At 44.4% G+C, this 17,808-nt stretch overlaps 1 protein-coding gene across 1 annotated transcript in view; it reads right to left on the bottom strand.

The window, feature by feature from the left end:
• LOC104160175 (phospholipid-transporting ATPase FetA-like) overlaps window positions 1-17,808 on the bottom strand; it is a gene marked incomplete at both ends in the record, with an annotated part of 47,790 nt that overhangs the window by 2,047 nt on the left and 27,935 nt on the right. Inside the window, 10 exons of the mRNA XM_009698245.1 lie at window positions 3,055-3,202; window positions 3,997-4,102; window positions 5,184-5,295; window positions 7,759-7,923; window positions 9,364-9,479; window positions 10,335-10,523; window positions 11,317-11,482; window positions 13,043-13,086; window positions 15,237-15,445; window positions 16,590-16,786. Of these exons, the coding sequence (XP_009696547.1) occupies window positions 3,055-3,202; window positions 3,997-4,102; window positions 5,184-5,295; window positions 7,759-7,923; window positions 9,364-9,479; window positions 10,335-10,523; window positions 11,317-11,482; window positions 13,043-13,086; window positions 15,237-15,445; window positions 16,590-16,786 (1,452 nt within the window). The remainder of the gene's footprint in view (window positions 1-3,054; window positions 3,203-3,996; window positions 4,103-5,183; window positions 5,296-7,758; window positions 7,924-9,363; window positions 9,480-10,334; window positions 10,524-11,316; window positions 11,483-13,042; window positions 13,087-15,236; window positions 15,446-16,589; window positions 16,787-17,808) is intronic.

Below are 17,808 nucleotides of genomic sequence, written 5' to 3'. Positions count from 1 at the left end.
AGGAGGAAGGTGTGAGATACCCCAAGAGAATCTGTCCGTTCAGTTGCAGTCGGAGCATCCATACCACACATCATCATGCCCCGCAGCGTACACCTACAAGCTTGCACTTCGGGTGTACCACAGCTGGATACGCACAACACCTGCTCTGGCTGATATAACCTGACAGTGCAGCAGAAGTGTTAGACAACAGGAGCACTGAATTAACGAAGCTGCTGCTGGGCCTGAGACAACCTTGCATATCTCCATGAGAGAGTCTCTGCTCATCCCTCTTGGTTGATTCCTTAAGCTCTGGGAGATCTGTGGTATAAATAGAAGAGATTTCAATTTGGGAGTACTTAAAAAAAAAAAACAGGGAAAAAACTGAGCTCAGGTGGGCATGACAAAGCAAAACACAAAGCCAGGGAGAAAGCAACTTTGAGTGTTGACCTTTTAAACCAGCCAGCTCTGTTATTTCTGTTTGGGAAGCACAGAGATAATTGGATGTCTGGTCACCCCTCCAGCTCCGCTTGAGGAGGGAGCAGTGTTAGCTTTTCACATTTCTTTCAGATCATGCTTTTTAGCTCTGTTCTTTGGTGTCTCTTCTCAGTAGACACACATGGAAGGAATCTACAGGGCTCTCTCTTCCTCAGAGCCATTACAGCAGGCCCACTGCTCTTTCTGCATAAGGCAGACAATCCTTAGGCCAGATATCCTTTCTTCGTGAAAGAGAGAGCTGTGAGTCACCAGTGCCCCTGCTTCCCACCTGTCAGTGGCAGAGGGGCTTGCTCAACAAAAGAGACCTTCCAATGGTTTAGCTTTAGTACTGGATGGTCAGTGCAGTTAGAGATTGCTTTTGCCACAACATCCTCACTGCACAGCCCTGGCAAAATGTTATCACAGAGTATATTAATGGCACTGCACACAAATCAGCTAGTGTGATGATGCCATTACAGATAATGATGTGCTTGCTTTGTTTAAGCAAGACCACATGTGTGCATAGCCCCAGTGCTGCCATCCCACCCATCTGCACATTGGGATATGGCACTGAACAGTTGCTGTGTCTGAGTGGGACAGTACCAGCACTATTACGACTGTTCAAGCTCTAGGTTCATCAACATAAATAAATAACATATAGTTTTGTCCACACTGTCCTAGTGGTCCACACCCAGGAGAAAGCCATGGTGGTGTTGAGACTGGCTGTGTCGACTCTGCTGCGGGCTATGTGGACTGGCTGCTCCCACACAGCCCAGATTTGAATGTCTTTGTGTGGGACATATCTCCTTGTCAGGGTGTGGGTGACTGTGTGGTTTTCCAGGAACAAAAAGAAAGCTTCATCACCGCTGCCAGTGGTGGTTTTATAGCACAGCACTTGGGCTCTGTCCTGCAGGCTGAAGGGATGGAGCAGGAACAGGCACAGGCTTGCGGCCAGCTGGGATGTCAGAGGATTCGCCCATGCAGATGCACTGAAGTTGACAGAGCTCTTGTCTGTTTTGCTGGGGGGATCTAAAGGGCATTAAGGCCCTGAAGCTAAGAGGGAATGAGTGTAAAAGAGGGAGAGAGGGTACTTGACAACCTACACTGCCTGAAAGTGTCCCATCTAGTCCCGGGTCCATACGCATGGCACACAAGCCAAAAATGGAGCAAGATGAGATTTTTTTAACAGTAATTTGCTGGGCTGGTATAGAGCTGGGAGTTAAATTTGCTGGGCTGCCATCGAGAGAGGTAGCAACCACAAGGAACAGAAGCATCTTGTCTCTGAAAGGCAGTGCCTCCTGGCTCTTTCCATGTCTACCTATTTGCTTCCTCTGCAATCTGCGAAAGCAAAATATAATGGACAAATAAACCCCATCTAGATTAAGCCTTCCTCTCAGACAGGTTCAAATGTATCTAAATGGGTTTTTTTCTCTAACCTGTCCTAAAAATTTTCCAAGGATGGAAAATCTATTCCAGCGCTTCAGTATTCTCACCTGGAAGACATTTCACCCAAAACTCCTATCTCAGTTTAATTCCATTACTTTGTTTATCTATTATCATTTGAAGAGTATTACCAACACTGATCAGTATTCTCCAGGCTCAGAAATTTTCTCTCAGTTTCCCCCTATGCTTTCCGGATCATGCATGACTATTCTTACAGTGTTCTTTCTACTTTCTCTAGTTGGTCTACATTCTCTCAAAGAAAATGGCCCAAATAAGTTGAATTATTTCAGCTAAGACTTTACTGATGCCAAATGAAGTAGGAGGCTTTCTTCACAAGTCTTACAGATGATGCTCTTACATACATATCTCTGATTTTGTATGTGTGTAGTTGATTGTGTGAAAGTGGAGAACAAGGCATTTGTTCTTATTGAATTGCATTCTCAATTTTTCCGAAGTAGTTCTCCAATTTGTTAAAATTGTTTTCAAATCTAATCTTGAACTCCATCATGCCTGCAGTTTCTTCCAGCCTGGTGTTATCTGCTCTCTTTTTAAGCAGTTAGTGCAAACACTGAATATCAAATAGATGTGGGATAACCCCCTGCAGATGCCACTTAACTGTAGTTTTAGACCAACAGCGAGCCCTTAAGAGCCATACTTTCCAAACAGTCTTGCATCTGTCACATAACAATTTCACCTAGACCGTATTACTTCAGTTAGCTTGGAAGAACACCATGGAAGCGAGCATCAAACAATTTATTAGTTAAGTTAAAAGATATATATCCTATACTAAATACAGAATATGTTCTTGGCATACTCAAAACCGATGTCTGATGTTATCTTCTTGCTGCATCCATAAACTGCTTGATTATTTTTCTGGTATCTTTCTGGAAATGAAGATTGATCCAGCTACTGTACCCCTCTTGTTTGCCTAACATCTGGGCCAACTCTTCCCTGTTCCAGCCTTCTGAAACCTTCTGAAACCTTGCCCATCACCTTTGATGTCTCAGATAACCACTGAAACTAATCTTCAATTAGGAAAAAAAAAAATCCAGTCCCCTAGAGCTAAATTTTTTAAACATTTTCAGACTTCTGGTATGTCCCTATCACATTAAGTTCTTCAGAGAATTCAGCCCTAACATGACTCTGAATCTTCCTTACCAGGCTGTGGCCGGTGATAACCAGACCGTACACTCCATTTGCTTGCTCATCAGGTATAACTTTGGGGTTTTTTGAAGATTTTTCAAACTGAATGTTGATTTCATCACTGTCCAGAAAGGAGTCTGGCTTCATCTTTTTCCTTGCATTCCTAAAAAAAATCCAGAGTAATAATGAAAAGCTTGTAAAGATCTATATTTCATTAAATCAACTTTATGAAAATAAAAAATCAATGCTTCCCTTTGATAGTTTAGTTCAATTTTCCCTGTATCCCCACAACAACATGCATAGTTTAGCTGCTGCTGTTTCCGCAGGTCATCCATGTGCTTCTGAAACTCTAACAAGTGTGTGGTAAACTTATGCTTACTCAAAGTCAAACAAATCATCTAGTGTCATGAAGGACAGTATCCCAAAGAGCATCCCAATTTTCTGTGCATGTTGTCTGGCAACCACCTATTTCAAGAGAAAAGGACTGAAAAACTTTCCCATTTTCCACCTACACCCAAGAACTTGTGTCTACTGAGGCTGCTAGGGAGGAAGGTAGATTTCCAGATAATGTGAGAAAAGGACCGTATCCAGACAAAGGACTGCAATGTGGATGAACGGCAACAGCAGTAGAGCAACAGCATAGTTCAGGCCTGGAACCAAAGAGTTTGTGGTTCCAAATGACTTGTTGAATGTCAGCTAATATTGCTTGCCTGATTCTGCTTTCTTACATATTTATATAGATTTGACCTGTTGGATCAAGAAGCTTCAGAGTTTATCCTCAGAGGAGTTTTCTACACTGTGTTTAGCTGCTGGATCTTCCAGGGAGCCAGCTAGCCCTTATCTAAGGTCCCTGAATGAAGTGCAACAAGTAGAGCCCACAGGAAAAAAAGGTGGAATAATACAAAATACAAATAGTGTCAGTGCACAGCAATGAAGCTGTATATTTCAGCCATTTACCTCAGCTCATTAAATACGTCATCAGATGTGCTGCCTTCAATAATGAAAACATCTTCCATGTCATCATCCAGCAAGTTGCAGGAGTAACCAATATTCATTGCTGTCTCTGGGAGAGATAAAACAGGAAGATAACCCATCTTAGCAGCCCCAAACTCACCGCTGTCTCTGTGGCCTTTTTACACACATGACAAAAGCCCTCTTTCTTACTCAAAAGAGCTCTGAGCCTTTCAGAGTCAACAGTTTAAGAGAGCCAGGAGAGTCACCTTGATGGATGTAGCAGCAAATCTCCCCTAATTGGGCTTCACAAGGCCACAGAAAAAAAAATAATTCTACCAAAATGAAAAAGGTTAAAACACCCTTTGGCCAACATACTTGGACCAACAAAAAACATTTCATGTAAATTCCAAAAAATTTTTTCAGGATTTTTAACTTTCCCTCCCCTTACTCCCAGAAAAGCCCCAAACCATAGCTCTGAAGAAGAATATCAAGACATTTTGTTCAGAAAATTCTAGAAAAAATTATTTTGGTATTTCCTAAGTGAAACTATTATATTTGGAACATGACAAAATGAAATGTTTCATTTTTCTCAAAAATTCTCTGCTCATTTTTTGGATGAAATTACTTGCAAACACTTTTGGCCTCCCTGAAAGACCACTGTTTCAGTGAAGTTACTATTTCTCCAAAAGAATTCACTGGAGTCTATTTACCATTCTTTCCAACTTAATGCTTTCTCCAAAAGCCTATGTTTCCTGCATTTCTATTCTGGACCTTTAATGCCAGGACCAAACTGAAACAGACCCAACATCCACTTTAGCACTGAGGTCCCTGGAAAGCATGACAAGATTTTTTCCACCTTCTTCACCAGGATGATCGACCATACTAAAGTGACACCTTTTCACAGCATATGACAGGGACTATGGGATGCTCACTGTCACCTCTCCAAAGGCAAAGGATGCTGCCTTCGCACTGCTTCCAGCCTCAGGACAGGAATTAAGAACAGGCACTAGCTACAGTTATCTGATCTAATTCCAGATAACTGGGGTTTTGTCTAGCTGGCAATGAGGCAAAGCCCTGTAAGTCTGTCTTCTGTGCAGTTTTTGAAGAAGAAAGAATAAGAACATGGGTCTTAGCAGAACCATCCCACTGGTAGGAGAGAAGAGAAACATCCAAAACTGTATCCCCTTTACCTTGCTTGTCTCCTGTGAGAACCCATATCTTAATGTTGGCTTTGGCAAGAGTCTCAATTGTTTGTGGGACTCCATCTTGTAACTTGTCCTCAATCGCTGTGGCACCTAGCAGCTTAACATAAAATGGCAGGGAACTGGTAAGTACACCCATTGCTAGCAAAGGAGAAAGCGTTAGACCTCCGGGTACTTAGTCAAGCAAACACAAATAAAATCCAGGAATAAGGTTGTACTGATTTTCATTCTTCCTCAGCAAATTTACTGTACAGAGTAGAGCTCTGATCCTGCAAATGTTCTAGTCTCTAATCCCCTAAGCTCAGATGGATCATGAACATGCATGAAATTATTTGCCAACATGTTTGCAGACCTGCAGGTCTACGTTCGTCCACGTTTCCCCTTCACAGCAGATAGACCTTTAAATGAGGGACAAAGATAGCTGTGGATCCGTGTCCCCAAACCTCCATCCTCTTGTGTGGAGCTTGCTCCCAGCTATATTGTACTGCACCTGCCATATGGCTGCTAAACATCTCCAGCCCATAACAGACCCGTCCCCACCCCTGATCCACACTTGTCACACAACTAAACCACAGACTGCTCAGGACACAAACCTTCATTATTTTAAAGTTATTGCTTTTTCTGCATTTTGGAGATACTTGGTGGGTTTAACCTATTGTCAAAGGGACATGAAGGTTTCACTGCTAGCTCAGGTTTAGACAGCATCTGCTACCACCTACCTCCTGCTGTTGGGAAACTAAATTCAGAGGCTGGCTTTAAGCCCAAGATCCCTTTTGGCTTCCTGGGATGCTCATCATTCATCAGCTATGGGTGTTATCGATGTAGACAACAGCTCTGTTGGAACTTCTCTATAGAGTCCTCAGAATTGCACAACACACATTTTACAGCAATAGTCCCTGGTCCAGCTAGCAAGACCTTAAATGCTTGTAGCAGACAAAGCCACCTCCCGGGAGCACCTGCTCATCCTTGGCAGCTTGAGTCTGAGCTGGAAGCCCAAAGATGGACACTGATGTCAAATGTGCCCAGGAAAAGAGAAGAAGGGCTTGCATTCCCCACAGCCATTGTCCTTCTGGAGCTGCAGAAAAGCACAACAGTATTGTTGACAGGCCTTTGCCTGTCTCCCCATGACCTGGTGTAAGAGCAGCTGGAGGGAGTGTCGTGATGCCTCCCTGACTGTGGGTTGTCCTTAGCTTTTAGGTCAATCAATGATAAATAGTATTTTTACTACTATTCCCTGAATCTAACCATGTTCCATCCCCTTGCATCCTTATATCCTTACTCCCTCCTGGGGGTCCCTAGCAGGAGCCTGCCACACACAGGGCCTTCTGCTCTTGCCCATCAGCCAGACAACAACACTTGGCAGTCCTCTACACCTCCACATGACCCACCTACTTCCTTGCTGGCTCTGGCTCTCACACCCATTCTCTGTCACAAGCAGGCTTTCCTACACCCACCCTCTCTCTGTTCTTCCCACAGCACCTTCGGGAAGTAAAGTCACTCCTCTACAGCGTACAGATAAGGGTCTGGTGTAAACAGTGTTTTCCTGTGAGCCACGTTTCTTCCTGCTGTGAGCCCATGACCTTTTTTCTTCTCAGGCCATAAGCTTCATAACCGTTTCTTGCAAAGCAGCTGCCCCCTTAACCTCCTAAACTTCCATGTCTTTCCTGCTTTGAACATGACCCACAGGGCATTTGCACAATGTATTCTCTGGATTGAAGGATCAGCATTTTCCATGACTCTGTTGAGACCCTGAAGGGCAGTGGGCTCTGCCCCATGGACCATGCAACTTCCAGAGGTCAGTGTCTCCTCGGCTCACGCTTGCTTCTTCCTAGGCCCTGCTGGCATCCTGAGGGTACAGCTAATGGAAGGAGCAACCGTGCGGTTCCCAGGGTTTCCGAGATTTCAGGAAAGCACTGCTGTGAGTGCAAAAGCTGAATTGCCTCCCCTCAGATCCCACACATCCTTTTCATTCATTATTCACGGCTCTAAAACACAAGCAGACCCCCTCAGGGCATACAAAAAGCTGTAACAACACTCAGGGAGAGAAGAATGACTTGAAGATCACAGTTTAGCCCTATTTCAAATTGACACAAACGTGTTCATGGACATCATCTCCCCATCCTGCCCAGGGGTGTAAGAACAAAGAAGACACTCTCTGAAATGGAGAGGCACTGGGGATTATTCACTGCCTGCCATTTCAAAGACAGGAAAATAAATAGATCAGCCATTTGCACATACAAAGGATATCTATGAAATATTTGCGTCCACGTCATCTGCCTCAGGCTCTGGTACGTCACTTCATCACGAGAAAGCGACTCTGACACCCACGTGAGTTAAAATAAAACCATTCCCCTGCACTGGTGGCTGACACCCCGGTTACGGGCTCCTGACGGAGGTGCCAGTGAAAACCCAGGACTGCCATATTCTTAACCACTCCTGTCACACAACCCACTGAGCTGTTTGCAGAGCAATGTTTACTGAAGTCATACTGAGCTGTTTATTGACAAACCACCATCCTCGCTGCCTCCCCCAGAGCTTGGCCCAGATTCCCTGAAACACCAACCATCAGGTCTTTTTCGATCTCTTCATACAACTCCGACAATTTATCTTCCCGTCCTTCCAAGGCAGTGCTTGCTTCATGGTGACGCCTGATCCAGTTCTGAAAGTAGTCTTCCTCCAAGTTTTTATAGGCCACCACAAGTGTCCTCAGACCTTCACCAGCAAACTCCTGCAAGACAGTGGTGAGGCAGAATAAGTCAAAGAAGAACATCTGCTCACTTGGGCTTACAAAGGACCCCGGAAAGCAAATGGCTACCTGTAAAAGCTTCTTGCCTAAAGTCTGCAGAGGAAAGGTGAAAAAAATCACAGTTTAGACAACAAACCTTGGAGTACTTTTAAAAAAACTAGTTCCAGACCACTTTATCATTGCTATCCACGATCCTTACAAAGAACAAATTCAAAAGAGCTTTCCTACTTTCTGGTTCTAAAGCTTTACATTAACTAGGCAGCTGTTTCCCAGGTTCCTATTTCTCAACAAAAGGTTCAGAACAGTGAGGCCTAAACAAACACAGAACACAGCCTTGAATTTTGGACCTGAGCTTAACATTTTTTAGGGTACAAATGCTGGCTGAAATGCACAGCATGAGCACAGTCAGTCATGACAGCTCAGCAAGTCCCTGTAACTGTGCTTTCTGCAGATGCATGATTGACGTATGGATCTCAGTGTTTGGTGGAATAACAGAGATTTGTTCGTGAAAAATGAGGTGTTCCCCCAGGCTTGAAGTAAAGATGTATCAGGAACGGGCCACATCCACAGCTCCGCTCTGCCCTCTCCTTTGCCAGCAAGTTCCTCTGTCTCCCCCAGGCAATGAGCAGAGATGTTTTTGCTATTGCACAACCGTTCTGGCAAAACTTTCTGTTATCTTCTGCTCTGCACCGTATCAGCAGGATCTGGCCTCACAAGTGTGGTTAAATATTGGCCAAAACATGCCCTTATGTGAGTAACCACCTTCCAGTGCACACCATCAATAATAGAAGAGGTCATAAGTTTGAGTGACATATTTTCCTTGCTGCCCAGTCAATATGCCCCTATACGATCTGGAAGAAGGGCAGGTGACCCAGAGTATGTCCCAGCACCTACCGTGTCCCTTCTGACTGAGACCGCTCAGATTGCAATCACTGCAGATCTCAACTGCATTCAAGAAGGTGAAGGGCTCTGTGGCCCTTTACTGATCATCTGAGTTATTCCGACCCAAGGCATGCTTGAATGCATTGGGTATATGCATTGTGGAGTAACAGCAGACTTGGATGGAATTCAGTTGCCAAAACACAGATGCATTGTGCCATTTCATGCGTTTCACCTATCCTTCGTGGCTTCCAGCTCTTACTCCAGAGAAATACAGGTCTTCTGAATGTCCTGCATTGTATTTGCCATGTGTGTCCAGACGTCCTGGAGCAGTTCAAATGGCACCTGGTGCCCATGCTTAGGCAACTAATTAGAGGCCTAAGACTTTATAAATTAATTTCCCTCTCCATTCCATAATTAAAAAATTAGTGCTTAGATGATGTTTCTGAAATCTGTTTTTTGCCTCAACACAAAGAACATTTCCATACCTGGAGAAAAGGAAACCATCAAATGCAGAGATGTTGTGCAGAAGGGAACACTTACATTCAGGTGCTCTGTGGTCTCCTCTTTAAGAGCATCGCAGGATGAATGAAGCAGTTCATAAAGAATGGTGTCAGCCCCCTTGCAGTACAAAGTCAAGTCACCTTCTGGACTCCGCACTATGAGGAAAAGGAGAAGAAATGCTGCAAATCCCAGACTCAGGCACTTGGGATTCACAGCACTTCCATCAAAACAAAGAAAGGTTTTCAGAGGTGTCCAAACTCCACGAAGTTTTGGCAAACCCCCAGGAATTAAGACAAGCTTTGCTTAGAAAAGAAGATAATGCAACTGCTCTCCGCCTTAAGCACAGGCAACTGCACCCAGGTTGCATTGGCCTGAGCAGATGCGCTGTTGGACTACGTGATTCCTATAGGCAGTACTTCAGGCAGGGCATCTGCATTCAAAAGCCAAGAACAATTTGTTCTTAGGGAAGTGGTCCTCTTGCTCTTATTTCTCCTACCAGTAAAGGTACTACCACTCTCTTGCTACAGTTATGATATTCCAATTTCTGAAATATCTGAGGATGTTGGAGGGTTAAAAAAGGCGACGTGGTTTCTTGAATCATTTCTGCACTTTCCTTTCAGGAAAGTGGGCTCCTCTACTTGTCCTTGCTTTCTCCTTTCCCACTTTCTCAGATTTCACTGATAATTTTAAAGCTGATTAGAAGGAAGGCCTTTCGTGCATTGTCATGAGGGAAGTAAGATACGTAAAAAGCTTAGTGTCTTCAGGAGGCTGCTCCATCCTTGTGGTCCAGATGTTAAGATGTTCTCCCATCTGCCCAAGTTAAGTATGTATCTAGCACTGTTGCTGTGTAATTGAAAAGTCAAGGCAGCCCATCTCAAGCACCCAGAAGTAAATGTTATTCAGAAAGCACTGCAAAGGAGGCCTCCTAGGAAAAGGCATCGCAGTGGAATGAGGGCTAACCTGAGAGCCTGAAAAGGCAGGAAGGAAAGAAGGGAGCAAAGGGAACGTACCAATAACAGACATTCGCTTGCGAACATTGTTAAAATCAAGAATAGCCAGGAGCTTGTAGATTTTTGTTTCTCCCATTTCCACAACGGTGATGGTCTCTGGTGTGCGAGCCCGGAACACAAATCCAAAGTTTCTGGCAGCAGTGACAAGGGCTCCCTCATCAGGGGATTGGGCCTGATACACCAAGTTACCTGACATGTAAGAAAAAAAAAAAAAAGTAATGTGACTTCTGCCTTGTTTCTGAGGCTACACAATCAAAGACATTATATAGTGGTTAACCCTTTGTTCTTCTGTCTATCCTCAGAGAAGCAGCACTAAAAAGCACCTTATGTCCACACGTCTGCATCAAGTCCTATCAAGCCATCCTCCAGGTCAGTACAAGAAGCTTCCTAGACTCTTTTGGAGTCTTTTATCACTCTCTTTGGAGTCCAACATATTTCACTGAGAGGACAACGTCCTTGGGTTTAACCCCTTCTAGTTACATCTGCATGTATTTTCCTCATCAGTATTTTCACCTTATATGCGTGAATTAATGGTTCTAGCCTTTAAAGCACAGTTTTCACCCTGTCTGGGATCCGAGGAGACTGACCCAGTACCTGTGGGAACACTAGGTGAGTGGAGCTAATGAGCGTCCAGTGGATAGGTGCCCTGTGCTCTTGGCTTTATGGGACTTGTGCAGAGTGGAGAAAGAGTGGGGCAAGCCATTTGCCACCTCAGGGAAGCTGTGGCACCTGCAATTTCCACACTCCAGAGATGTGGTGCTTGCAGTAGTGTCAGCTCCACCACAGGAACACACAGGGAGTGGAGGCCCTAGTCCTTTCTCTTCCCATGTGGCATCTCCAAAGACATTGATTTATGTGTAGCCATAGACTACAGAAAATCACCAGGGAACCAAAAGGACCAATAACAGCTTCTGTGGAGAGAAGACATACTGTGGTGCAGGGTGAACATAACCATTCAGTGTGGTGCCTTCGCAGTCCTCACCTTCCTTCTTCTCTTCTGGCATTACTGTGTGACAAAGCGAGAGCAGACGGAAGAACCTGTGCGTCGGGACATCGTTCAGCTTCACAGCTTCAACCAGGCTATGGTCATAGAATGCAAACTTCGGGTCGGCTAACTGGTTGTATGAGAAATCAACCTTCTCAGTCTTCTGCAAAAACATAGCTCGGTGTTATTTGTGGAGCTCTTATATGGCTCTACACCAATGCCTGCCCATCATAGTCCCTCTCTCTTCCTTACATTTACACAAGGCCCTCTCCTGCAGAGCTGTTCGTGACAGAGATCGGTGAGTCTAAGTAAGTGGGAAGTCATGAAAACTACTGAATCACAGGAGAGGACAGGCACTTGAGGTGCCTTTCAAGAGCAGCACTCAGGCTGAGAACCTGATTAGCTAAAGATGTCTCTCTGTACGACAGCAAATGCTCCTACAGGATTCCTGCCAGAGGATTTCTATTAGCAAAGAAATGCCTGCCTTCAACACATGCCTGCTTGGTGCTCCTGATGTCAACGGCTGTCTGTGATAGCGGAATGTGGAAGCCCAATTTAAAACAGTTCAAAACGCTGTGTTCTCCACCCTGTTCTCCCAAAGCAAGAAAAAATCATGATATGGAAAAAAGGTGACAGACAAGTGATGTAAAGGGTCAACTCCACAGGCACTGTCCATTTTGTCTAAAAACAAGGAGCCCTAAGCAGAGGGGAACATACTGGAGAAATCGCCAGAAGCTCACAGCATGATGTGTCATGGAGGAATGCACTGCGGAGCCTGTCCGGGACAATTCCAACTCCCACCCATCCCCAATGAGCTCAGAGTTTCCAGGATGGGAGTCATCGTTTTGACCTCTGCAAGCTGACATTTAGCACTTACTCCAAGAGCAAAGACCCACCCCACACACACGCTCATCTGCACAGCAAGGTCCAGGCACTGCAACGCCGTGGATGTGTGGGCAGCAGGACTCTGCTCCAGCGAGTATCACGGGCAGGAGGAGCTGCCGGGCAGCCAGTTGGTAGGAGACCAGCAAGTCTGCCAAAGCAAGCCAGCCCTTTGCATTTTGCTGTCTGAGCAAGGGCAGTCTGGAGGCACAGCACTCAGCACAAATAGCCGATTTCAGTGGGTAATTTAAGTTTTAAAATGGCCTGCATATGAATCATTGTAACAAAGAGTGGGATTTTCATCATCATCTTGCCGTTTGTTACTCAGATTACTGCATGCAGTTTTCAGACATTTTAGAAATCCAAGACATGGGTTTGTGCCAGCAAGGAGAGGCTAGAGAGAAATGGAGAAGTCACTCATTTTCACACTTTCCAGTGTCCAGACATTAGGAGAAATTTGACAGTGACCTTGTTATCGATATGAACTGAACTCACTGATTCTCCACCAAAGCTTTAATTAACTGCCAAGGATAACAAAATTCATCAATGTCCAAGTTTCCAACAAACATCAATGGCCAAGTATTCAAGGGGAGCTGTGCATGCACTAGGATGTCATGTGAAACTGAGGGAACGGTGGGCACCCAGGCTACCCGACCTGCAGGTTTAAACCAGGTTTACTGGAAGGCAATGCAACTCTGGCAATCCTCTGACATTCATAAGAACACACATCTCTGTTGTCAGGGTCAAGAGCACAAGCTATGCCTGGGTGGGTTGTGTCTGCTAGCACTTAGGCAGGCAGGTTCACTGAAAGTGAAGATCCTGATCGCACTTGGGCACTTACCTCATTTATTTCTATCCTTTGCCCAGACAGATCATACACATCACCTGCAAGCAAGAAAGACTGAGGTTATATCCACAAACTCCAAATAAGTGCAGTCTCTGAGGTTCTCTACCACAAAAATCAGTTAAAGTGTTTTGAAACTAGTATCTAACTTCAAAGTTTCAGTAAGCATAAATATCTTGATAGAGGTACTGGAGACTGCTGATTTGTATCAATCAGTTTCTATGTTAATCCATGACAAAATCCAGAGACTGACAGATGCTTGAAACACAAAGCAGTTACCATAAAAATGGCATTTGGGTAAAGAAGACTTGGCTCAAGCTGAACCCAGAAAGGACGTAATGCTAGGTAGGAAACAAAAGTGCTTTCAGGGGATGACTTTTCTTGTACCTTCCTTTTGGAATATGAGACAAAATCCAGCTCCTGAATCATATTGGGTTTGCAATGGTCCCTGGACAATCACAGAAAAGGAGTTGTCAAAGCCTGTTCTCTCCACATCTCGGTAGCAAGGCTGCTCTATTCATTCTCCCTGAACTGATCTGGTCACAGAAATGGAAGACATCTCATCACCAGGAAATGTTGTTGAAACTTTTTCTGTCTGAATCAAAATTTCACTTGGAAGATCTGGACTGTGCCCAGCCCAGCCAGACTCAACACTTCATTGAAATACAGTGAATTACATGAATGATAGATCCATACCTGCACCAGCAACCTCAACTGTGTCCAAAGTCAATTGTAGGTACTGGAACTCCCTCATAAAAGCCCTGAGAGTATAGAAGAAACTCAGAAGTCATCTCTCCTGAGAACTGCACATCAGCTGATCCCCTGGGGATTGTAACTGAGAAGCTTTTGGACACCTCCTTCCCAATGGGAAGCTTAAGCCTCCAGAGTACATTCTCTGTCAGCAGAACTAATTCATCCTTTGTGGCACGGCTTTCCCAAATGCCCCTGAGCAGCAAATCCAAAGAAGTACACTCCTAGAAAGAAGCTAAGTGTTTAGAAAACTATAGGCAATAGACTCTCCATCTTCTTTCCACACATTTCCCATTCATTTCTTGAACCCACACCCGATATCTATGTTAGTGGTGACATCCACTTTGGAAAAATCAACTAAGGACACATGGATGAACAGACCGAGTATTTTTCAAACTGTTTAGCAGCACTAATATTGGCTAGCATAATAGTGAGATACGGTGGTCTCCAAATATACACAAAACAAGACTTACACAAGAAATCATTTCATTCATTAGGCCAGCTGATAGCACTGAGAAAAAAAAGAGAACCTTTCTGCCACAGTAGTCCATCAGCGGGTCTGACACTGGCAAAACAAGCATCAATCTGCTAATAAGCAGTGACTAATTTCTCTGGGGGAATCTAATGATGTTAATGAATTAGTTTGTGAATTGCTAGCACCTCTTGAGCAGTATGAAGAAAAGTGCCCGGGGCCATACAATGAAGGCACCTTTTAAGTCAATGACTGTTAGGATCCAACAGAGCTAACAACTTTTGTTTCCCTTTTTTTCCAACTCCCTACAAACTTTTCTCCCTTCTGGTAGGTGAAGTATGTCAGGGCTAAAGACAAATTGACCAGACCATTGACTAGGTGCTGACTGAAGGTTCAGCTACCTGAACAGGATGTGGAAAATGGCTGCTCATGACATGAGAAATTGCTGAATGTAAGAGATAACAGTGTGAGAAGCTGACAAAATTCGCAGATAACCCCATGAGGGATGGCTGATTTCACAAGCGGTTAAGAGGGAGTTAGTTACGCAAGTTATGTGTTATGTTTTGCAGTGTTAGCAATCCCTGGGTAACCATGTCAATAATACCATCAAAAGCTGAGATTACCTAGGTAGTGATATCAGAAAAAAACAGATTTGAGGACAGATGCAGTATAACAGGGACCAATGAGGAAAAAGTAATAAAGTGCAGGTTCTTTAGTTGGGATAATACTGGGGCAAAAAAAAAAAAAAGGAAGTGGTGGCAAAAAGGGGAAACAAGGGACAGGAAAATGATACTAAGATGTGCAAACGATGTAATCAGGGCTGTCCAGGCATCTCTGACAGACAGCCCTGCACTTGATCACTGCAACTTCTTACAAGACACTGTCTTCTGGAGATCACATCTAGCCTCTGTGGACCAAGAGGCACACACTGGAATAAAACTTGGAGAATACAACAAACAGATAACATACCATAGGATTTGCCATTGATGGAGCACTTGTTGAAACACATGATGTTCTGAGTGAGAGTTCCCGTTTTGTCTGAGAAGATGTACTTGATCTGCCCCAGCTCTTCATTGAGAGTAGTGGTACGGGCCTGAGCTGGTGTGTCATTCAGCGGATAATACATTTTACGGTCCCAGTCAATGTAGAAACTGTTACCCAAGCGTATAATCTCTACACTGGTGGAACAGAAAGAGAAGATGATGAAATATGCATTAGTTTAAGGGACAAGATCTATGTCACCATTAGCAACCACAATTAGAAGATAACTTTGAAGGTAATGACAGCATGTACTCATCAGGGTGTCCTTAAATGGCCTGCAGTAAGCAATGCTGAAGGAAGTCCCACTGAAATGATCTGTTAGGTTTATAGCAAATCCCTTTCCTTTATTTATAAAGCAATGTCTTATAAATGTATTTGAAAAGTTTCAGAAGTTTTCAGACTGAAAAGTGAAGCAGGAGCAGTGACTTCCACTTGGTGCAGTTTCGGGAGAGGTGCTCAGACTGGGATGGTCTCCAGCACAGCTCTGGGCTGGGCTAAACCCTGTGCTGGGGGATGAGCACAGCCACGGCTCAAACAACCCAGAGCTCCATAACAAGCAAGTCATTGTGTAACTCAATACAAGGAAGGAGCTGTATCAGCTCGTTGATGACATGAATTTCCACTTTGCTGCTGGTGTGACATACTGGACAGGAATGAGATTAATTCCTCATATTGACAAACACAAATGAGAGTCTCAGTAGCAAAGCTGCCTGAAGAGTTAGGTACAATGATAAACTATATGGGCCTACTCAGTCTACACCCCAGTCTCAAGGTTTTGAGAGCGTCATGGGTGCATTGCCTACTCTTTACTCCTCCTTGCCTATCTGCAATAACCAACATAGCACTATGTTCTCTGGGAAGTGGCGACATTCACTCTGCTCATATAGCACCAAGTACTATGGATCCTCAACCTGATTACACCTGCTCCTCACATAAGTCCTACAGCCACCTCAAAGAACATGCCATTCATGGGCAGTGCAAGTGGGAGAGAGCAAGATGCTAACCATAGCAGGCTTTCAGCCTTACTCCTATAGCATCCTATACCTACACCTCCCCTTCAACTGTAAAATCATCCTCTCCTCTTCCAGGGCTCGCTGCTGTCCCTGCTCCAACCCTCACAAAGACCTCCGAAGGTAGCAGAAGTAAGAAGACCATCACTGTGGTTGTATGTGATCATCCACAATGAGATTGCATTTGTGTCTAGGGAAAATGCTGCTCCCAACTAAGGTAAAAGATAAACCTCTCCTAAGATGAAACATGAAAGGAGGTTCTGGCACGTACCTGACATACAGCGAAATTGGCACCACCGTGTTTAGAATGATCACATATGACCAGAACATGAGGAAGCCAGAGTAGGAGGCAGAGTTGACATCTTCTGCCCAGGGCAGATAGACCTGGAAGTAGTAGCCAGTCTTATACTCCCAGATGCCATTGCCAATGGCTAGGATAAGACACATCAGTGCTAAAAATGCAAAGATCTGAAAAAAATCCAAAAAATATTGCATTTTAGAAATGAGGAATTTATTATGTACAGGTTAATCTGAAGACTCTAATGAGATTGAGTTGGATAGCCTGAATCACAGGAAAATGTTCCTAGGGAGGAAGGAGGAAACACAGCAAAGTTATGACAATTTTACCTCAAGGACAAAATTACACAGCGCAGAGTCTCGCAATTTGGAATCACAAGACCTGTAACAGCTGGGGATTTAAGATCTAAGCAGACACCTAAACCAGGGTGCTGATGGGCAGCTGGCTGCAGAACATCAACCCTTGTTAGAGGTGAGTTGAGCTGTGGGTCCTTAAACACCTGGCTGCACACCTGTGAACAGGAATTGCCTGGAGGACTTTACCTGGGTATTTGCTGGATGTATCCTAGTTTTCCTCACTATTTCTGAAAAACTACTAAAGATAATTTGTAGTAAAGAAAACCCAGCACTGTGCAGGTTGGAACTCAGCACTGGATATCATTCTGATGGTTAAAGGAGAGTTAATCACTGGCTCAGAACTAATGGTTGCCTTGGTACTTGCCATCACAATCTGATTACATTTCCTTTGAGCAAAGAGAAAGCAACACTAACCAGTGATGTGTATCCTTGGACTTTAGAGAAGCCTGTTTCCTGAAGCCTAAAGCAACCAAGGGAGCAGCAACTGGGAAGAGAATTTCAAAGTGGGACACCGTAGTGAAAACTAGGACTTGCTCAGGAACACCATTTAATAGACACAAAAACATCACATAAGTCATAAAGCATTTTTGATTAAAAGAAGACAATCAGGACAATCAGGGGATCAGGACTAGCCAGCATGGGTTCATGAAAGGCAAGTCCTGCTTGACCAACCTGATCTCCTTCTACGACCAGGTGACTCGCTTGGTGGATGAGGGAAAGGCTGTAGATGTGGTCTACCTGGACTTCAGCAAGGCCTTTGACACTGTCTCCCATGGCATTCTCCTGGAGAAACTGGCAGCTCATGGCCCCGACAGGAATAACCTTCCCTTGGGGGA

The sequence above is a fragment of the Cariama cristata genome, unplaced genomic scaffold, assembly GCF_000690535.1.
Source record: "Cariama cristata isolate BGI_N322 unplaced genomic scaffold, ASM69053v1 scaffold13134, whole genome shotgun sequence".
Classification (NCBI taxonomy): Eukaryota; Metazoa; Chordata; class Aves; order Cariamiformes; family Cariamidae; genus Cariama; species Cariama cristata.
Note: the sequence above shows the minus strand (reverse complement) of the source record. Positions and strands in the feature narration are given on the sequence as shown.